At 43.5% G+C, this 22893-nt stretch overlaps 2 protein-coding genes across 4 annotated transcripts; one reads left to right on the top strand and one right to left on the bottom strand.

Annotated features, from left to right (window-relative positions):
• Positions 1 to 1060: 1060 nt before the first annotated feature.
• Positions 1061 to 15828, top strand: LOC129592504 (protein phosphatase 1 regulatory subunit 12A-like). 2 transcript variants are annotated; one of them, XM_055488558.1, is made up of 14 exons: positions 1061 to 1360; positions 2550 to 2759; positions 3689 to 3977; positions 4549 to 4836; positions 5670 to 5943; positions 6712 to 6737; positions 6821 to 6928; positions 6998 to 7161; positions 8257 to 9176; positions 12286 to 12782; positions 12854 to 13066; positions 13772 to 14530; positions 14964 to 15167; positions 15506 to 15828. In XM_055488558.1, the coding sequence occupies exons 2-14, from the start codon at positions 2691 to 2693 to the stop codon at positions 15628 to 15630; spliced, it is 3936 nt and encodes a 1311-aa protein (XP_055344533.1). In that variant the 5' UTR covers positions 1061 to 1360; positions 2550 to 2690; the 3' UTR covers positions 15631 to 15828. The 2 variants fall into 2 exon arrangements, with proteins under 2 accessions (XP_055344533.1, XP_055344534.1); XM_055488559.1 differs by having other exon boundaries at positions 14964 to 15198; positions 15506 to 15639.
• A 406-nt stretch (positions 15829 to 16234) lies between these two features.
• LOC129592554 (uncharacterized) lies at positions 16235 to 21590 on the bottom strand. Of its 2 annotated transcripts, XM_055488619.1 has the most exons (7): positions 21037 to 21590; positions 19404 to 19532; positions 18959 to 19060; positions 18759 to 18883; positions 18667 to 18690; positions 16848 to 16940; positions 16235 to 16562 (listed from the first exon to the last, which is right to left on the bottom strand). In XM_055488619.1, the coding sequence occupies exons 1-7, from the start codon at positions 21485 to 21487 to the stop codon at positions 16500 to 16502; spliced, it is 987 nt and encodes a 328-aa protein (XP_055344594.1). In that variant the 5' UTR covers positions 21488 to 21590; the 3' UTR covers positions 16235 to 16499. The 2 variants fall into 2 exon arrangements, with proteins under 2 accessions (XP_055344594.1, XP_055344593.1); XM_055488618.1 differs by lacking the exons at positions 16235 to 16562; positions 16848 to 16940 and having other exon boundaries at positions 18365 to 18690.
• Between the last annotated feature and the right edge of the window lie 1303 nt (positions 21591 to 22893).

A 22893-nucleotide genomic window follows, 5' to 3' on the forward strand; every position in this document is an offset into this window, starting at 1 on the left:
ATCTCATGAAACATTTGCTTCGGCCCATGTATTGCAAGCAGAGCAAACCCAAGTACACAAGATTAGACATCCGTGAAGTCTTGATATACAAAATAGGAGAGAGCTAATTTGATATTGTAAAGGAAAATTTTTATCATTTCCGTAAGACATCGCGTTATCAAGGAACATTTTGATAAAATATATGCTCACTAGAGTGGGACGGAGAGCACTGTTTCTCAATTGTTCTAATGTAGAACCATCACCCAGGTACACCGGCTGTTAGCGTGATCCGGAGTAGCATGCAGCACAGCAGCTGGCGCGCCCACCTGGCTGTATCGACCGGGTACTCATATACTCACAGGTTAGAGCCGCGTCGCCAGTAGTGCGAATATCCGGCAGCACAACAACCGCACGCTGCGTCCTTCGTATGATACAGAGTACAGGTACGACAATATTCCCTTTACGACGCATGTGAGACAGTGAAAGTCAAAGCGACACAAACGATTTTGGGCTTAAAACCTGAGAATCGGCCAGCCGGCCTGTGGCTGAAAGTTTTAATGTAAAAGATCAACCAGCATTAAGTATCAGGAACGCATCCAATGCGCATAAATTGCCAAAATTGCCAGGATCGGGTTTAAGCAAGCGTTTATTTGTCCATAAGCTTTGAGACGAAGCAGCTGTTTAACCCGGATTAGTACTACACTGTATGACACAAAAACCGGTTTTCGAGTAAAGGGACCAAAAACCAACGCCTGTTTGCGTAATATGCATCTACTTATTTTACTCCTACGTTCTACTTCGCAAAAACCGATTTTCTAGTGACAACTGTATAACACCGGGTCTTTTCGAGGACCAAAGTGTGCTTCGACATTGGCCAGTTGGCCCATTGAGCCAATAGTTCGACGGAAAGAAAATAATGTCCTACGCTGTATTCTAACTGGCCTATTGCGCCGGTATAACCGGCATCCGTTGGCATTGGATAATCCGCTACACTGGAGCACTCTCCCCATCCGATATGTATCGACATCCAACCGGCAGGTGCGCTCTCGTTGCAGCAGGTGCGAACACGAGCGCAGTCTACGTGCAACCTACTGCATATCTGTGCGGCGATATTGATCCACGCTCATGTGGTGTTTGTTCAATATTTTTTCCCTTTTTGACCGCGAGAATGGAGAGGCTTGTTCGCTGGAGCTTAATGGATTGTTATTATACGGAGTATATACGGCCTGAGGTTGCTCGGTGAGGTGCGCAGGATTATTTTATAAGTGCGCGCCAATTAAAGAAGGATTTCACGGTGTTGTTGGGGGAAAATCAGCGATCCATTTATCTTGCCATGGTTTTCATCGTGGTGTTGTATTGAAGGCAGCAGTAGTATTTTCAGGTAGGTGCGGCGTTTGCTGTTGGAACCGTTTTTTTTGCGTAATAATTGATTTGTTGACTTTAGCGTATCGTATTGCGGTTGCTCATTTTATATCATGCTTGTATTACTAGTATTCCTTTTCCACATAAAAACGCAGTTTCTAAAAACTTTTTACTTAATGTATCTATCGCACTTAACAAATACAATAATTACAAGCTGTTAATGTTTGGACTGGAGATAATTTACGCAAAAACAAACCTTAGGTTTTGCTTTTCCAGAGTCAATTATGGTTCGACGGCAAGAAAATTGCCAGTAAAATGTAGTAGACGGTTTTCTTTCAGCATCGTTTTACATTCTGATTAAAGTGCAATAAGAACGGTGAGAATCAATTACATGGTCGCCTTAAGCCTCCCGGTACCGCGCTAATGATTTTCTCCCTCTCATACAGCATTAGATAATCGTGTCCTTCTTTGCGCATCGCAGTTTCGTGGAGACTTAATTCTAGAAGAAATGTGGGATTTTAGCAATTACTTTTGCCCAACGTATTATTTTGTTTTTCAGCATTGATCAGTGATGTAAAATGCATTTTACAAGCGGTCGCAATTTTGGCGTTCTGTTTTTGAACCTAATTTCTTTGAATCCGGTACATTATTTGTAGAACCCAAGCATTTAGATAAACTGCATATTTATCAGGGCGTGACAGGTGCTTCCACTGCGCCGCGTCTCCCTGATTAAACCACCGCAACCAGCCAGTGGCGCATTATTTTTGCGCACGCTTCGATCGCTGCCACCACGGTCTCTCCATTCGTTCTTCTCCTTGATTACCCGCTAATCGACCACTTTAGCTGCTGCGCGTCCACCGAAGCACTACCCTTCATTTTCTCCTGCAAAAGAGGCCTTGATTAATTTATTTATGTGTATGTATACCCTGGCATCTATACCCGGCACCGGCAAACCAAGGTTGCCGGATCCAGATCGATAGCAACCAAGTTGCGTATATTAAAGTTGCTGTGGTTAAAACGCTCCGCGGTGAATTCCCAGCGCCGTCAGGTGCGCTAAGACAACGATCGTATCCATCGCCGTGCTTTGGCGGCAAAAACAGAGCATTGCATTTTTTATGCGAATGACTGAAGAGGGGCTCATAAATTATTTTATAGAGTACCGCCGCGTTGGTAAACACTATGAGGTTGAACTGTGTTGCCGGGTTTAGGCCGGGTGACGTGCGTCGGGAATGGGATTATGAAAGCGGATATGGCGTGATGGGAATAATACGCCAGGCTGCAACGAGCGCGGGACGTTGATTATCTTTGGACGAGACACACACCAGCACACTGCATAAACACTACACACCATGGATCCCTTTACGATCGCCTGCCAGCAGGGCGACATGGCCACGCTGGAGAACATACTCAACACGGCGGTAAGTTGTTGCGTTGGTGTTGGTGGAAACCAAAATCCCCGTGACTATAAATACATTGAGAACAATACAGGGCAGATTGCTGACGTCATCGTCGACTAGATCTGAACGAGACTGCCGCATTTGGCTGCACATTAAAATCCTGATCAGGATTTTCGTATGGCGATATGTGCCAACAGCTTGGAAATGAAATCATATTTAGACGCATTATTGCGGTATTATACAACATTACGCTCGACCTTCTTCGTCACATTCCTTTAAAAATTCTAGCAATATATTCTAGCAGTATACATTTAATCAAAATACAAAGTAAAAATTATATAGTAATATTTTAGTAAATTAACAAAATATTTAATTAATAATAATTTATAAAATTTATATTTGTTTTTTTACCGTATTTCTTACAGTTTTCGTTAAAATATGGATAACATAATGTAAAGGTAATTACGAGTTATCGAATTATTAAACAAGTTATTCGTTGCGGTGCTAATGAGCAATCAGCCATGATTCGTGGATGAAAAACCAGGTTTTAATGGCAGTAATTATTTATACCGTATACGTACATTTCGAATTTTCGGTTTACTCCCGTCATCAATAGTAAAGAATTTAACGCACGCATGCGTAAGCAGTTATATGCTGTGACGAGTAGGTGGATTCATTTCTCAAGGTCGCCATGTCGATAAATTGAAAAGAATTACCAGCTTCTACATACATTATTAATATTTTTAATCAAGGAAATTGCTAATATTATCCAACTTAAGCGCGTGTTTTCACTTATTATGCTACTTATATCATTATTTTTAGGTATAAAAAATTATATAAAGCGCTTTTTTATAAAAAAAATTATATAAAGCGCTAGTACAATTAGCGCTTTTAGTAGGACCTCGGTGAAACAAATCCAAAATGTATTTCTGTGTATGTTTTTTTTGCAGACGGCATGCGAAACGATCAAGAAACCGGACCGCAGCGGACGGACGTGTCTACACTACTGTGCGGAATATGCCCGGTTGGAATGCGCCGACTACCTCATTACCTTCCTAGGTGACCGGGAATCCGGCAGCGTCCAGGCGTTCCTGGACCACCAGGACAACGAGGGCTTCACGGCGCTAATTATCGCCGTGATCAACGGCCACCGGGCCATGGTGCGCAGCCTGACCGCCAAGGGCGCTAATGTCAATCTGCACGACAAAGAACGCCATACTGCCGTGCACTGGGCCACAGGTATGGATGCAAAATTCATCACGGTTAAGTAAGCAAATATATTTCGCCAATTTCAGAAAACCTATATATGATAAAAAATCCTACTATATATCAGGACTTTGTTAGTTCTGTATTAAATCAGATTTCGATTCATACGGTACAAAGGACGACGATTCGATTCATACAATTTACTGATGATTTACTCATCATATCCCGTAAATAAAAAATAAAAGTAATACGGATTCATGTTATCGTAATATGTACGTAAGAGTATGTAAGAATTAATGAATTCTAAAAAATTAATTCGGGATTAGAATATAACGAAAAAGCAATCAGGATAATTAACGTGCAAAGCAATTTAGATAAATCATTGTCAACTAATATTATCTGTAAACTGTATGTCTACCTTTACTTGAAATTAGAAAGTGAATTCAGCGGTAAAGTGCATTTTCAAATACGTACCGGCTTTTATTCTTACGCCGTGACTCGCGCCTAACGAACCCTATTCGGTACAATTTTCTCACCTGTGTTTTTGTAACCGGCATCTTAACGCAATCCGGTTTTTTCTCCCTTTCCGCACGGATATGTACAGTGTGCATGCAGCTGGAGTGTTTGGATGAGTTGCTGAATGGGTCGGCGGAAGCGTCGTTAGCGGATATCCACGGCGCCTATCCGCTGCATTATGCCGCTCAAATGAGCGCTGCCGGCAAGAGCACCGCGGCCGATCCCGCTCCGTCGTCCGAGCCGAACAATACCACCAACGGATCCGCATCTGCCGCTCCGGGGCTGGCATTCCTGCGCCGGCTAATTGGGGCCGGTGTGGCCGTGGATGCGCTCGATCAGGATAAACGCACACCGCTCCTCTGGGCGGCCAGTTCCGGTAAGACGGAAGCTAAATATCTGTACTCTGTATTAAGCAACTACAGCCAAGATGTACAACATAATTATCGCACCAGATAAAACTCCTCTAAGAAGCGTTAAGTGTTTGCCTATGAGATATAATAATTGCCATTTATTTATTAATCTCGTCTATATATCAAATTCTATATAGGCCAGTCCCGCCAATTAAAACGCGTAATCACAATAAATTTAATTACACCTTCAACAAAATTTATACCCTAACCAAATAATTTTATTATTGATTTAAATTTGTCAAAGCCTAGTTAGACCATCGGCATCAACCTTACCGATATTTTGTAGTGTAATGGCTCCAAACTACCGGCAGGCAAATATGAGCATAGAGTGAAAGCCAGTTTGTTGCAAACCGTTGAAAATTTGAGTAAAATTTTGCTTCCACATCGATGGGTTGATTTTTTCGGCTAGTTTCTCAGCAATACTGGAAGCTAGTAACCAATTTTTGGCAGCATATCGTGCGGTACTTGGAACCCTCTTCACGGCTTAAGTGCGCTCATATTACCGTTCGAAGTTCAATTCTGCTTGCAAAAAATAATAATAAAGCCACTATTTACAATATAAAACATATTAATAGAAAACTGGATCGACAATTTGCAAAAGGTCGATTAAAAGCAATTTTTTTCCCTTTTATTTTCCCGGATTATATCCGGTGCCGGCATGCCGATATACAGCGTCAACGGCATTAAATTTTAAAAGACCGCGTCTGCCTCTGTTGAATGGTCTTTCCATTCCCTGTCGGCGCGCATGAATGCCGCATACAAATCATTTATTGTTCTCACCGCGCGCGCTCTTGAATAGGGAACAGCGAGGCGTGTCGTGTGCTGTTCATGGCCGGCAGCAATCCCAACCAGGGCGACAAGGACGGATTGCGCGCCCTGCACTGCGCCGCCAGCCGCGGTCATGTCGACTGCCTCACCGTCCTCCTGCAAGACTGCAACGCCGAGGTGGACGCCCGCGACCGCCACGAGTGTACGGCGCTGATGTATGCCGCCACGCTGGGCTACATCGACTGCATCGTGTGCCTGGCCAAGGCCGGCGCCGATCCCAATCATCGCGATCGCAAAGGTCGCAGGTAAATGTCTGCATCACGTGCTGACCGAATGCGGCTGTATTTTATCGTCTATTAATAACGGGTCTTCGGCTTGCAAATCATTCTCCTGACAGTTATTCATCGAAAATATTATCGATTTATTATCGGTGTGTGGTCTTTATTTCTGGAAGTACAGAGTATATGGTCATGCTCAAGCAGTGCCTGCCGAATTACACAAACTACTGCGCGATTTTCGTTACGCCATTTTTAAATGGGTCAATTAAAACATATTAACTAATTTCTGCATAATTAAATTTCTGCATTTATAAAATAAACTAAAATTAGTTACCTGATTTTAAAAGTTATTATAAAAAGACTTTTTATTTGTTCTTATGCTTCACTTGGAAAATTCAAGTTAGTATTAAAAAATATTTTGTACGGGACGAGGTGGCTTTCGTTTACAAATTTTTGCGATACTTAAGACAGAATGAATTAATTCCCCATTTTTAGAATTATTTAACTATAACATTATTAAATTAATGAATTTCTGAGATCAGAAATTATTAAAACTATTGTAGAATGTATTTATTCTTAGACTTTCCCTTAAAACTAAATCAGTCATAAGACCGATTTTACGGGTAGGAGAAGCAAAGAGAGCCACACAAAGGATACTGTACAGATAGCAGAAACTTTGTAGCGCGTATTAACATTACTAGTTACTACAGTATTTGTTTATGGAAAGCGCTGAATATAACGCTAGAATTTTCCTGAATATTACCGAAAACTAACTGGATGATTTTTCATTGATAGTGCCGCTCATTTGGCTGCATCAAAAGGTAAAAATCTGATCCATATTTTCTCACACATCCCTGCACACACACATATTCGCCGGCTAATCGATCGATGCCGGCTGTTAAAGGTCAGACGGAGAGCATAATCAAACTGGAGGATCTGGGCGCTGATATCTGGTTACGCAATCATCGCGGGGATCTGCCGCTGCATGAGGCCGCGCAGGCCGGTTATGTCGGTGAGCGACGTCGCGGAAGCAGCAGCACCAGTAATCAATGATTAACGCGCTATTGGGTTTGTGTGACAGGCGTGATGGACTTTCTGTTGTCGCGCAAGCCGACGGCGATTAATACGTGTAATCGCGACGGACGCTCCTGTCTGCACATTGCGGCTATGACCAAGGATATGGCCCTGTGCCGGTTCCTGGTGGAGAATCGCATCAACGTAAATCTGATTATGCACAATTCCAAGGTACGCAAATCATGCGCGGCGCCGTGAACTTTTTCCCAGATTCTGTATTCGTCGTTCGACACATTTTGCAGAGAGACAAGAATTACTAATTTTGCAAAGATAATATGCAGCTGCAATTTTTTCAGGGGTGCCCTTTTCTTAAAAAAAGGAATAATTTTTTTTATAAAATGTATATTTTACACAAAAACGTTTTACATACAAAATGCATAATTTTGCATAAAATTATAAAATTTTACATAAATTAAACATTTTTTATACAATGCTTATTTTACATAAAATTACTCAAGATCAGAGTTAAGAAATGTGATGAGTATTTTAGCATTTACGACATAATGAAATACAGAATGGTTAAATACTGCATTAGAGTAAATAGCTTTATGGTTACATCATCGTGACCTTTAATATCGTTGCGATAAAATACGGTGCCGTTTCCAGTGTGTTGCATTAAGCTTTCTTAAAACTTTTATACTGTCACACGTGAGAATCGTTAAAAAAACTCCCGGTGAACCCGGAGCTTGACCGCGTCAGTAGAATATTCAAAACTTAATGGACCTGAAGCACAACATTGGCGGGAACATGTGTTGATCGCATTATTAACTTCCCCGAAAAGCTTTCGTTTACCTGGAAGACGCTTCCGGGCGGGATTTAATTTCCCTTCGATCATTACCGGGCTCGTAACAGGATGTGTGTGTAAGAGGATGCGTTTCAGCCATATACAATCACGCGATAGTGCAGTAATCATATAGCTGAACACTAAGAAACGGTCAGAGATTACGAAAAACAGCCACATTTTTCTTGTGTATCTGTTATCCATTCAGTGGTTGATGTACCGGTTTTGTTTTATTTTTGGGTATTTAACGTAGTATGCATGTGAAACATTACTAACAGGAGCGACAATTAAGAAATACTTTCAGAGCATTTATACGGTATATGTATGCGGCAGCTATCGACTACATTGTTTGAGGAGACTTTCATACTGAAAATTACCACCTTATTCCGATTTCTTTCTAAAAGTTAACTAACTAACTAACTTAACACGAACGGAGTTGAATTAACCAATTAAATTTACTCCATTTCACGCATACATGTACACAGATGCAGTATTTCACGGCGCTTGATCTGGCCATCGCCAAGGCCAACCCGGAAATGGCCAAATATCTCCGCCTCAACGGCGCCACCGACGCCCAGCGCATCACCCGCAACTCGGCTGCCCGCATTCAGCGCAGCTTCCTCAAGCGGAAGGACGACGGCAGCCGCGGTGTGTCTTCAGAGACCACGCCCATCCCCGATCCTAACGGGATCCTGGAAGAGGCCTTCGAGACCGGCATCCGCTCCATGTCTCAGGACTCCACTCCTTCGCGGCAAGCCAGTCTCCAAGTGCGGGACGACCCCGAGGAAACCGAGTACTCGTCCCTGGAAACCGACCCCACCGGCCAGCCCATCCTTCCACGGGAGATCGCCACCAGCCCGACAATCATCGGCTCGCTGACAGCACAGGAGCGCCGCTCGACCTACGATGATATCATGAACGCGTCGGTGTTGGAAGGGCTCTCGGAAACCCTCCGCGATGACTCCAAACGGGGGTCGCTGACGTCCTCGGGACAGGAGCGGTCCTCCGGCTCCAGTGAGAAGCGCGGGTCGGTCACCTTGTCGGGACAGGAAAGGATCACGGTGACCGAGAAACGGGGCTCGGTAACGTCGTTCACCGGCGGGAAGCGGGGTTCGGTTACCTCCGGGATCACCATGAAACCGGGTGTCATCAGTTCGAAGTTATCATCGCCGCATGTGCCGCTACGACAGACCAGCACCCCGGTCTTTGAGATGTCGACGTTGACGTTGCATAATGACGACACTAGGAAGACCCAATCGGCGCGATCACCGCTGGTAAAATACGAGACCGACTCGGACGATGATTTCAAGCATCCCTCGCTGCGGACGAAGCACGCCGTCAGCCGGGAGGACAGCCCCAGCCCGACGCTGTCGGTGACGGAGATAATTGCCGGACGCGGTTTCACGTAAGTTTCTTTATTAACTGCTACCCGGTGCATAAAATGTAATAATTAATAAAATAGATAGATAAATAATGGAGTTCTAATAGCACCTCCTATTTGCTGTTAAATACTATTTTTAACGGAGCGACCACGGAGACCCAGACAAAATGAATGGCCTTTTCTTGAGCCAAAGTATTTCATCTACTTACAGTAGAAAGCCACTTTTGCGCACGAATTTTGCTCTGGTTGAATATTTAAACATAATAGTAGACCCCGCGCAAATTGCGCGGAATATAGCAGCGATGGATGAATCGTAAATTAAAGCAAAACTCAAAGAGACAGGTACTTACATATCTACATATGCCATATATCTACGCATCTGTATTTCCTTAACTTTTATCAACGAAACGTAAAATTTTCCTTCACAGAGAAATACTTGTGTCAACTTGTGTCAACTTCGTAGTCAGTGTCTAGCTATTTTAAATTACAACCTGTGTGAATATTTTCCCGTCCCGTAGATTGCACAGCTTACAGAAGTGCACTTACACTTGCATTTGCACTTACGGATAGGGTTAGAACTTAGAAGCCTGAGATAATGTGAAAAAACGAAAGTTCTTTCCCTCGAAAACAGCTCCTTTCTCTTCACGTTTGAACTTTACCGGTAGCACCAATTCAGTTTTTCCAGATCATCCATCAAGAGAATTTATTCAGTTATAAAGTAGCAGCTTTGAATTTATTAAAAGTTTTGCAGTTTTTGTTTTACTTTATTATTTCCAAGCATTGTTCGCTTTTCAGATATCTGCCTTCCTTATAATTTAAGATGGCTCACCGTCAGCCAAATACCGCTGGTGCCCTTGTCGGTACCCTTATCAATAGGAATACATAATATTTTTCCATAATGCTTTGTATTAAGAACACAACAGTGAAATTACTAATAAGGAGGCTAAAGTAGTTAAGCACTTCCCAATTCATGTGTTAAATTTCAATTGCCAATTAAACTGTCTAATTTTTGTCGAAACTGCCTTCAACGACAAAAACTGTTTATACTCAAATAAGTCAAATCGTCTCGGTTGCTAAACTTGCTACTCCGCGGGCTTCACTCTTGTTGCAGCTCGGCGCCTTTTGCGGCTCACCTTTATTACAGACTGATAAACTACTTGGAGTTTCACAAAACTTATCGTAAATGTAGCATTTGGCGTATATTTACTGCATCCATTCAATCAACTCCGTCGGCCACGCTAATCAGTATTTTCTGTTTATTCTGCTTAACGAAAGACGGTTATACGTTGGTAATTTTTGCATAAAGTGCACATTTCCGTATTGGTTGCTACAGCATTAGTTCTCGATTAACAGGAAGCAAAACAGCAAATCATGCGGCATGCTGGGTAATCAACCATATAATATTCTAAACTTCGAACTGCTTTTCCCGTGAAATTAAAACGCAGAAAATTGCGCAAATTCGGCTGTTACACGATTAACGATTTACAAAGTTAGTATTTCCCTTTTTGCTCAGTGTCAAACGTTCAAGCCGTAATGAATAATTTCGGAAGAAAAAAGCCCGTATGAAGGCCACTTCGCGCGGTGTGTACCGTAGTGAGATACGGTTAATATTGGAGCCGAGGCCTTAGTGCTTCAATATTTAGCAAGAACATTCGTACCCGCCCAAAGGAGCGCAGCAACTTTAAAACCAGTCACCCGCGCTGCGTAAGACAGCTACCTAAAAAACTGGGTTTTGGAAATGAGAACCTCGACTGTTCCGTAGACTTTTTAATCAGACTTTCTTGTCAAATCCTGATATTCCTCTATAACCATGCTTTAGAGGTAAAATCTATAAATCCAGGGCTTTCGAGTGATTCAAACTCATTAAAGTTTCATCCATTGTAACGTTTCAGGTGATTTATCAAAAATTGACATATTCTATTGGCAGTGGTGGGGTGATCGTTTTGTAGTGGTGGGGTCTCCACTTTTCCCATAGACTTTGCATGCTAAGGTTTTCTTAACTTTTCTTTTAAACCTAACTTTTGTTTCAAAAACAGACTTCTGATGGCAAATATAGAAACTTAGGGCTATCGAATGATATATAGCCATCAAAGTTTGGTTCTGTGTAGGGTCCTGGCGAACTGTACGGAAATGGAATTTTGAAAGTCTTATTCTTTTAATATATAGAGATTTTCTGATCTTAGAAAAATTTGTAGTGGATTTGACAATGCTGTTAATGCACATGTATATTAAAGCTTGACTTACAAGACAGAGGAAGTACAAGTAAGCAGTAAGAAGCTTAACATTTTTAATCACTGTCGTGTGTACGAGTGATGCCCAAATGAAACCTTATCAGCATAATGATCATTTGAGCAATAAAGGATGGACCGTATTGGCGATGTGATTCACCACACCGATCACAATCTCGATTTTCATCAATCCTGATCTCCACAGTACGGGTCTGCGTTGGTGCTCACTTCTGCTATATAGTATCCGCCGTTTCAGATCCGTACGGTGGTGATTAAGCTGTGGAATAATTATTTATTGATGCATCGGATCGTTTTATATTTTACTCTGTAGACTGTAGCTGTTTCGTTGAAGCTGTCGTTTGTATTAATTTTTTTAGTATGTTTATCGGAGTGCTTTGATTATGTATAACGAAAATGCTCAAGCTCGGCCGTACCGCGTCCTTGTGACCTTGCGACTAAGAGTTAGGTACTTTTCAGTTCATACGAAGCCCATTAATTTTGTGATGTGGCTCTCCTACGACAGTTGAAGTTCATTGGTTTTTTAATTAGTTTATCTATCGAGAATGTGGCTGATACGACGAGTTTTCAAAGAGAAAACGAGATGCAGTAATCAGAACGCTCCAGTATCTACCTAGTAACGGGTTACCGCAATCTATGGACACGTTCCGTTTCCCCTCATATATTATGTTTTGCTCAAAGAGCGCAAATTGGTGATTATGGGTTCAGGAAAAAGGGTAACCCTAAAGTGGTGGGCCTGCGTTTGCACCTTATGCTATTATGATAATGGTATTTTAATACTAATGTGAGCTTGAAAAAGCATTATGTACTGATATACGTATAATTGTCAGTTATCACATGACCACTTGTTCGCTATAGTTTAACGCAATGCGATGAAACTTTTGCAGGGACGAACTGAAGCTCATCGACACCGACCAGTCCTTCCCGCCCCGTCCACCCACCATCCACACCCAGACCAGCCAGGTGTTCCAGCTCCCGGCCAAATCCACCAGCGAATTCGGCGCCCAGACCGACCCACCCCTGGAAGATGATCTTGTTCCCAGCCGCGGCTCTACGCCGCTGTCCAGCGCATCCTCTCCCCAGGTACGGCCGGACACCAGTGAGCTAGCGGTGCAAGCCGTCCTCAACACGGAGGGCAATTCCGTGGGCATCCAGACCAAGAGCAAGGAGATGACGTCGACGGGGATTACTACCAATACCCCGCGGCAGATGCAGGATTCGGCGGTGTCCGCACGCAGCGTCTACGCCCAGGATTTCCAGGCACAGACCGGGGAATCGGCACGGACCGGGCGCCGGCAGATGGTGGACCGGGCCGCGTCGGCGCTCAGCATTAAACTGTCCAGCCGGTATGAACCGGTCGCCGAATCGCTGATGGAAGAACGCCGTAGGTTTACAGGCAAACGTTTTTTTGGAAGTTCTGAAGCAGTGCCAATGCCTTATCGAAAGCTGTTGTAGATCGTATAGAGACGAAAGATACCGGTGTGTCGGCACGAGTTCCGCCGGAAGTCCTCAACATCGGCTCGTTACCGGAAAGGAAGCTGTCCGATCAAAGTTCTGAGACTTCGCCGCAAAAACGGCCGCGGTTGCGGTGGGATCAAACGGAAAGTTTCGAGGCCGACGAACCTGTGGTTGGGAATAACACATACTCCGAAGAAATACCCCGCAGAAGTAAGCAGATTTTCGTAGTATTCGGAAAGCGAGGCATAAGACCTCCAACGAAATAATCACAGCATACACTATACAGTATACAGCATAAGTAATGTAGAGGGTTTATCGTAGTGCAATGGCTATGCGAAACTTCTTGAATGCAAGATGAATTTAACAAAGCCTTAAATTAAAGAAATTTATAAACTCTGAATATTTAATTTATTTCGAACTTTTTTGCCGAGGCGAAAATCTGGTGTGATACCGAAAAAAGTATCTGATTTTTCTAATGGTCACAGTTATCGCTTGTATCTGTACGAGGGCAAGCTTAGTATTCGTGATCACCTAAAAAACTAGCGGGAATTCGCGATCACCTTGCCCGGGTTGTGCAGAACAGCCAGTTACCTGCCAGCCACCAAAGGAAGGCAGTCCAGTCCAATGGCTGTGTGGGGTGTCACTGGGCTGCCTTTCCTTGGTGGCTGGCAGGTGACTGGCTGTTCTGCACAACCCGGGCACGGTGATCGCGAATTCTCGCTAGTTTTTTAGGTGATCACGAATACTAAGCCTGTCCTCGTAGCTTATTGTTGGCAGTTTTGCGCCGCTTTCGTTTTTGCTCCGTTTTATTGACAAATTTGTTGTAATATTGGTAAGTACTGCTTCGCCATAAGCTGCCGATTTAAAGTTCAGTTCTAAAGCAGCAGCACATATGATTTATTTTGATTTTAACAGGTAGTAAAACCTCCGCCCCGAAAGCCAAGATCTCACACGTTAGTTTCAAGAACTCTGTCTCGGAGCGCGGAACCTCGCGTCAAGCCAGCCTAGGCGATATTTCCGCGGACGAACGCGGTACGGAGGATAACGACATCTCCTCGGTGATCGTGGAACGCGATCTCCGCGAAGAGGAACCTTCGGAGCTCTACACCCGTTTTCGACCACCCACCCCGCGGGTGCGGCCGCTCAAGGAGATCGAGAAGACGGTCCCGCCCATCCGCACCACCCAACGGAAGACCGGGGCCGTGGCCAAAATTGACAGCCTCCCGGCTAAGGTCAACGTCAACGGGTTCGCCCGCCGGAACAAAGAACCGGCCAAATCCTCTCCAGAACCGGTGAACGGCGAGCGGAAAGTGGTTAAACAGAAGATGCCGATCAAGCCCAAGCTGCCGGTGGTGACGGTCCCGGTCGTGTCGCCCGATCCCAACATGCCCAATATCTCCAACAAGTTTTTGGCGTCCTTTCAGAATACATTATACGAACTGGGTCCGCAGAGTGTTGTGATGAAATATCTGGACAATTTAACGATGATGCGGAAGAAGGATACGAAGTACAATGAGCCGGTGGTGCTGGCGAAGATCATTCCGAAATACGTGAAAGATATGCAGAATTTTGGCGGGCCGGATTTATCCAAGCAGGGCAATGATAGTGAAGTCAGTGCGGGGGAATTGTTGCGGGATGTGAAGACGTTTGACGACTGGCAGGAATACCTTCTTGGTAAGCATATAATGCATTAACAGTATGATGTCAGTATCCACTATCCATACTTGGACATAAGAAGAGCCAAATGTATCAAGCTTGAGGAAAGGAACGCGAGTGCAGTTCAACGATTTGCACCTTTTAAGCACCGAATTTTTGTTAGAACTATCGAGAAGTTGCATGCAGCGCCGTAAAAGTTTCTGAATTACTTAGATACTTCATTATCGTGTACGAATTAGTATTACGTATACGTATACTTCGGTATCGTTTTCTTGAACCGTTTTTTGAACCAGACCTTTCTATTAGTCATAACTTGGATATTCTACTCATATTCTACTCATAACTCATATTCATAACTCATAACTCATAATTCATAACTCATAACTCATATTTTACTCATAACATGGATGCAATTCTCACCGTCAATAACACACAGATGTTTTTCTAATAGGGCAATGGAAGATTTCACGCAGCCTAACGAATTCCGGGAAAACCAATGCGACTTTCGTCGTCAGCCCGAACGATGCCGCGTCCAATACCGTTACCATCAGCCGCAACGGCAGCTCGGTGTCCAATCGGAGTCCGGGCAGTGTCAGTCTCAGCTTGCCTGATAAGAACCAGTCTTCCACCACCACGCACTCGGCTGCCGGACGAGGTGGGTGGCTGTTGTCGCGATAACTTCATAGGTACATACTCTATTTCCACGAAATTAGGGAACAGTTTCCAACCATCGGAGATTGTTTCGCCGACGAACCGTTGGTGATGGCCCTAATAATAAATGTGCAACAGCTGACATGGTTTTAATTTTTTGGACAAGCGTTACTTGCGTGGGTACGAAAACTGTTTCTTAATTTCGTGGAAGCATGCAGAAGCATTTAACCCAATGCAAACGCTACGGCTTGGCTGGACACTAACCTTCATTGGTCCGCTTGTATCATACGGTACTATTTCTGTAGTTGGTGCCAAGATAAAAGCACTGCCTTGGTTTTGCAGACGGGAAAGGTCTGAAGACCGTCACCACCCCGGTGTTTGACGGTCCCGTGCAGAGTCCGATCGAGGGCAAGAGCGCCGGATCCAAAGTGCCCACCCCACTGCATCATCCCTTTCCTTGGCGATGATTGGACGCTTTTCTTGCTCTCTCTCGCTGCTTTGTAACCTGTGCTCTTGGTCAATCAAATTTCCGTCGAAATGGTGCTGAATGTTTGCTCGCTTGCCGTTGACATGTTTGCTTTCACCAAAATTAACCTCGCAGTTTAATTAACCGGAATTAGCCTCGTTTATCCTGGTTCCAAGTACCGTATGTATTGCCGTTTGGGCTTTATACGACAGTAAAAGTGAAATGCAGTGCATAATACAGAAATTTTGCGTGATCGTATTCAAAATCCTCGTTCACGCAACGAACTGTGGGATATTCGGCCGAATTTCAGTCTATGGCAACGTCGGTTTATTATCTATATCACGAACCCAGTTTGTAATCAGTGTACATACTAAGCAGTTCGACTCTACAAAGCTGGATAAGACGTTCTACTTGCGCGTTCGCGTAACATTCATTGAGCACCAGAAAAACGCGAATATGGAAACTGAAAAAAGCAACCGGTAGTTTTATTTTCACTCCGCAAATTACATGATTTTACTTCACAAACGCTATACAGTAGATGTATCATATACGTAGACATAATTACGCGAAATTCTTAGACAACTGAAATAAGGAACGAATGCAGACTCCTTTAGAGGTTGACGCGTTACGCGCATGTCGAAAGCTTCTTCACTTTGCATCTGAGACGCCAAAAGTATAGTTCATAAAATATTAATATGATAAATACCGTATAAGCTAAGCAGGCACATTTAGTATCTTTCATCTTTGCTTTCAAATTTAACGAGAAAACGAAAAACTCACGCCAGGCAAACAAGTTTACGCGAGCGTCCGTATAGAATAGCACATACTGACATGCTGATCGTCATGTGTCCAGTATTGCTCGTATCCCGCTCACACCACCGAAATGGCTAACACAAACGAACCGGCTCCATTATTTGCAGCGATTAGTATTGCCTGTAATTTGATGAAGCATTATCACTTCGCGAATCTTATTGTGCGACCATACTGTGTCTGTGCGTTGATACTGTGAGGAAACTGGAGCGTGAGGAGAAATAATGCCTCATTCGAAGTGATTTTCAACTTGCAGCAACGGCTCAGAATTTATCCGCTGACCGTGTATACAGAAGTAACTTCAAGTAAGAACCGACTACCGCTTTTCACAATGCGGATACAGCCAGCTCCTTAGTACCACTGCAAGTTTTGCACTCATAAGTTGATTAAAGAGGAGAGTTTTCTTACCGCTGTAGTGGCATCGAGAATAAGTGGATCAGGTGTAATCATTCCGCAGGGATAACGGTTTCCGTTGATTACAACAATGGTACCCGTACAAGCCTGCAACAACACCATGTACTTACCGGAAATCATGAAAAAGCTGGCGTGTTTTTTCGTTTCACTGGCTTGCCAGACGTACGCATCCTTGAGCTACTATTTCGGAATGTTTTATTGAATTAGTTTTATAATATGTATATCCGACACTTATTTCACGTTACCAACACTGGTCTGCAGTGCAGACTCTGCACTCATTTAAAAACAGAACCATTACCATGGTTGATGGTGTTCTTGGAAGCCTTGCTTTGCCCATTTTGGAATTATAATAATAAAAAATCATAAAACACATCGCACAAAAAGCGAATCAGCACGCTTGGATGTTTTTTTAGTTGTACGTACAATGAAATTTTCAATTTTTGAAATGCGTTCCACTGACAATGCGTAGTTTTGCTGCATTTCCGCGTCCGATTCTCTGGCCGAGTTACATTCTCTGTGGCCGAGTTCGTCACCATGCGATCACTTCGGCCAGCGTGCGATCACTTCTGCCACTTTTTATTTCGGCTTGTGAAGTCGTGTGACAAGTTTTCATCGGTAACCTGGTATCTGATTTTTAGGAAGGATACTTGGATTTTTGAATTTTGGATACTTTGGATTCTAGATTTTTTCTGATTTTTTGGTTACTTGGTCTCCGATTTTTTGTTACGTATTCTTATGTTGTCTTATGTTTGTTCTGTCTTCCTTATGTTTTGATTTTTTAAAGTTTTCTTGTGTTTTCTTATTTTCCAGTGGTTTCTTGTTGTTGAGTCTTTTTATGTTTTCTTGTGTTTGCTTATGATTTCCTATAACTTGTATTTTTTATTTTACTGATTTTATTTTTGAACCATCACTTGAACACTTGTTAAAACGCAATTAACAAAACAAAAGCTCATAAAAAATTTCAGTTTTTTTGACGATGCCCATCACAGAAGCGGCATTACCGCGCTGTATCTCTAGAGACAGTCGCTGTCGCAGAAATTCATGAGAGCGCGCTTCTCCTGAGTGGGCCTTAAAAATCGGCAGCCAGGGCCTTTAACTGCATATTTTTTAATTTGGTCAGACTGCAGTTTGGTTGTCCGAGTTTGATAACAAAAAGCAAGATTCTTGCCGTTGCAGTAACAGATCCAACGGCAGCGCCCCTCCCGTGCGCCCGATTTTACCTGAAATGTACATGGCCGAAGTTTGTGGCGGCACAAATGAACCGCGGCCGAAACGCTTGGTGACTTGGTCGAAATTGTTATAAGGTTGATCTCGTACCGCTACGAAAGTCGACCCTTTACTTTTCGATACGTGTTCGCATTTCGTAGTATTCTCGCGTATTCTGCCTGCATTCTACCGGTATTCTGTCAAAGACAAAATCAAGAAAAAGTAAACCGGAAAAGCTAAGAAAAATTAACAGACCGGAGGAAAGAGCGGGAATACAGGCAGAATATGCAAGAATACTGGTGAAATACACAGGAATACAGAGCCTGCTGCAGAGGGACACTTAACGGAAACGGAGCGGATAAGCGGAATACAAGCGGAACATACAAGACCGGTGGAGTGCGCGAAAACACTAGGAGCACGAATCGAAAAATAATGGCTTGAATTTTTTGGAGTGATACGAAACGAACCATGGGTGGATATCAAAATGAGCAAAGCCGAAATGTGAAAGGCCGAAGTTATCGGTAGTCGTGAATGGGTTGGCTAATAGGGTAAATGGGCTGCCGTGAATGGCTAGTAAATTCGGATTTGGGTGAATTTCTTGTCTTACCAGCGTACTGCTCGTCACTTTCACCTGTAATTAAAACCGTGGAAATACTCCGGAAGTGCTAACACCAAACGCTTGACACACGGCAGACTCACCGATAATTTTCCACTGCCAGGAGGACCAAAAACGTTAAACAGGCAGTTGGCAAAGAGAGCACTATCCTGGACGAACGTGATAGTGGCAGGAGCGCTTACAGTGGCAAACAAGCAGCCTCCACATACTAATAAATGTCAACATGGATGGTTGATCGCAGTCGTGAATTCAGTAGCAGCGCAAACATGTGCTTAGCACTTACGGCGGCTAGGTGTTCCGGCGAGCGCATTGAAATAATATCCGTTTGTCGCACATCTCGTATCAGGCGCGGTTGTAGTAGTCGTGGTAGCGGTTGGGGTAGTCGCTGAAAAACAATGCATATTTTAATCAAAGAGCGATGAAATATAAAACTAAAACAGCAGAAATCGACCAGTCGGTCCACGGCTTCCAGTTAAAAAATTAAATTAAGGTGAGATCTACGCGCGAGAGTACTCACGCGCGTAGCCATTTCGTTATATTAAATCAACGGAGAGCACTAAAACATATATCCAATGTGAGCAAATCACTTCGTTTGAGCCAATAAGTGTGTACAAAACATCGGTGCATGTTTACGCAATATAATTATGTGTTAAAACGAAGAAGTTAATTTTCTGTCCTACGTTTCATGAGTACTGGTACAAAATGTGCCAATAGCGGAGAAAACGTACTGGTTGGTGTTGCAGTGGTAGTCGATGTTGTTACCGAAGTGGAGGTAGATGTTGTTGGGCAGGTTGCGGAAGTGGCGGAAACGGTGGTTGGGCAAGTTATGGATGGACAGACGGGACAGGTGACCGGGGCTTGTTATGAAACACAGAATCAGATTGATGATTTCAAATTTGCTACGCGACTGTCGTAGTATTCTAGTGTAGCCGTGATAGTCGAATTCACATTCGTTATTTGTCTGCAACCTCAAAGTTCCCCCCTTGAAGCCGTTTTTAGGAGAAATCGGACAGTAGATACTGGGCACTGTACTACAGAAACTACAACTGTGATCACGAAACTCCTGTGATCAACCGAAAACGATAACCCCGGAACACTAATGTTTCAGTGAGTGCCGCAGCAGAAACAAGATCACAATTGCTGCCATTTTGCAGTCACATCAGCGCATTATAATAGCGGAAATAATTATATGTATAATTAGCAAACAAAATCTCGAAGATGCTAAATTTAATTTTAAGAAAATTTAGCGCTGCCTTCCTTAAGTGGAACTAAGCTTCGCTTGGCACCATTCACTGCCGGTGGTGGGCGGAAGTTGAAATCAAAAACTAATAGGGAGAAAGCCGCTGGTGGCCAAATTATGGTGGCGCGCTGTATTATGAAGTTTGGCGTCAACCGTTAGTCTGTGTTTTTCGCTGTATTGAATCGTCAGAAATTACCGGACAAGCTTGTACATAGTCATAAGTACTGTATGTATTACATATATACAGTGCATGCATACAAAATAGATATCTATGTATGCATGTATATCGTAAAGTTTTTATTAAGCTCGAGTACGGTGGACAGCGTCACGAAAACATGCATGTATATATACTCTGGGGAGTGCATCTTCTTATTTGCATGGTATGCTACAAAGTACAAATTACGCATACATCTGTAAGGGGCAAAACTAAACGCGGTCCACCGTTCCCCAGTACTGCTGCCGTCACCCGCCTGGAGTGTAACGTTGCGGCAATACATGTGTTTAATCAGGCGCAGTACATAAGCACCATGTCTAGCCACAATGTAAAACACCAGCCGGCTGACGGCAGCAAGTACAGGGACTCAGTGAGTGCTGAAATGCGCTACCGTCATCCCCTCGTATGTATCTGTATACAGTATATTATAATTTTGTATATATGTGTGCGCAGTATTTACTTATGTGTGATATACTGTACCCGCGCGAGTTTAAGGACAGAAATTTGCCCCAGACCGCCCGCACTAGGCGTCGGCTTCTTTGACATCAAAGAAACCGACGTCTAGTGCGGGCGGTCCAGGGGAATTTACTGTCCCTTAAACTCGCGCGGGTACAGTATATGTACGCAGTATATACTTATGAATAATATATATGTGCGCTGTATATACATTATACCTATGCATATATAAGTAGTATATATTTATGTACCCCCGTCTACGCCTATTAGTTCATTGCGCTAGACATTTATTAACTGCACCCCATGCGGCATTTCGGGGTGCTCTAATTTTCCCGACTTGAAAGTGGAGGTGTGATTTGTAACGGGGTATCAGTATTGTGGGTGGGGAATGCCACAAATTCGATAATCTGGGCAACTGAAACTCTTTGAAAACATGGCGATCAACACTTACCGGCGGTCGCAGCGGCGGTTGTAGGGATATTATATGGAATACATTTTGTGCCCGTGGAATCAGCAAAGCCTCGACTACTGTCGCAGACACACTTATGGGCAGCACTGCACACCGACAGCGCATCGGCACACCGTTGTCCAGTGCCGGCACATGGGCACTTCAACGCTGCGCTGGACGTGAAGCGGGAGCACGAAGTTTCAAAAGCGACATCGGATGGGCTTCCATTATCGGCCAGCTTCCGGGATACCGCCGGCACATCCACTTGTCCGGGCGGCGCCAGTGTCGTCGGGGTGGTGAAGAAGAGGTTAGGCGACAGTAAACCAAAGCGACCGAGTGGCAGTGCCAGCTGACAACGTACTGTATCAGTGAAACACAATAGAGACAAGCCTATTTGAAGCACAGACAAGAGAATTTTACAGCAATCGCACATCCCACAACTTGAGAAAAACATGATTTTCGAAATTCGTACTATTATTAAAAAAACTCAGGGAACTCCGCACAATCCAATTATCGAAACAAAAACAGAAAATTTAAAAGAGATAAGTATAATAAAAGCGTTCCGGCGTTTGGACAAATAACAAAAAATCTTCTTGACTTCAAAAGTTTTAGGCATGTGTAAACTGGCGAGCCTGTAGCTATTTTTCATGAATGCGACTTGAAATTCAAGAACAAGAATTGCCTAAACTGGGTTAAGTCATCTGAAAAAACGGTTTGTATCTCATATTTTCTGAACGCCAAAGGTGGGATGAATGAACCTTAAAGCTCTTTATAAACGCTTACTTGTATGGCAGCTTCAGTGTCTCTCTTAACGTAGCAGTGCATACTTTCTTGTATACCGGGTATACCGCTACCAAGATGTATGGTTACTGGTGATGAGACTCGCTGAAATTTTCGGCACGTTTTGGTCAAAGGCACCAGGTTGTAATTAAAGGCCCAAATTTATGGCAAGGCCTACAGCCTCGACCGCTTGGAATTTTTCAAAACGGATTTCACATTCTCTTTATAGTTTTTTATGTTCTTCATGCTCATTATCAATTTGATAAGTATGACTTTTGCATAAGTCGAAATATTTTGGAATTTCAGCAAACGAAATGCAGATTCAGAATCAGCTTAGAATTTTACTACGGCTTTCTTTCTGTGAAAAGCTTGTAGCCTTTATGGATCGTCCGCAAATCACTCCCACACGTTTACAACTTGATAGCCCTTTCGGCTATTGCATTTCTTTTGTCTTTCGAGAAACATAAAGGAGGTGTGACGGCAAAAAAAGTACTACATTTTTCAACGTTGAGTATCATCACCAGGGTTTATCCCTTATACCCAATTAGGCAGTTGTTACCCTTCATTCAATCATAATCATGAGACTTCAACAATTCGGCGGCTTAAGCCGCATGAGTTTATACTTTTCTACCACTTTTGAAGCCTGGCAGTATTCAGACGCCGGTGAGAAGTTTTCCGCATTTCCGTGCAGTTACTTGTGTTTCCAAAATTTATATGGAGGAATTGTGCATCTCCCAGGTTGTTCTATGTACGGTCGCTGTAAAATTCTCTTGGTTGTCTTCGAATAGGCTTTTTTGTTTATTACTGAGACAGGAAGCGGGTAGATGCTGGCAGCCCATTCGATGTCTCCATTCGCCGGCCTGACGTCAAACGCGGCGTTGAAGTGGCCGTGTGCGGGCACAGGACACCGGTGGGCCGATGCGCTGTCGCCTGTCAGGGTGCGGTGCTGCCCACAAATTTATTTATGATAGTCATGAAGGTTTTGTTGATTCCACAGGCACAAAGTGTATTCCGTATATTATCCCGAAAATCTCTGGTACTGTAATGACACAGGTTTAAGGAACGTAGGGGAGGCGTGGT

This window comes from Paramacrobiotus metropolitanus, unplaced genomic scaffold (genome assembly GCF_019649055.1).
Source record: "Paramacrobiotus metropolitanus isolate TYO unplaced genomic scaffold, Prichtersi_v1.0 Parri_scaffold0000053, whole genome shotgun sequence".
NCBI lineage: Eukaryota > Metazoa > Tardigrada > Eutardigrada > Parachela > Macrobiotidae > Paramacrobiotus > Paramacrobiotus metropolitanus.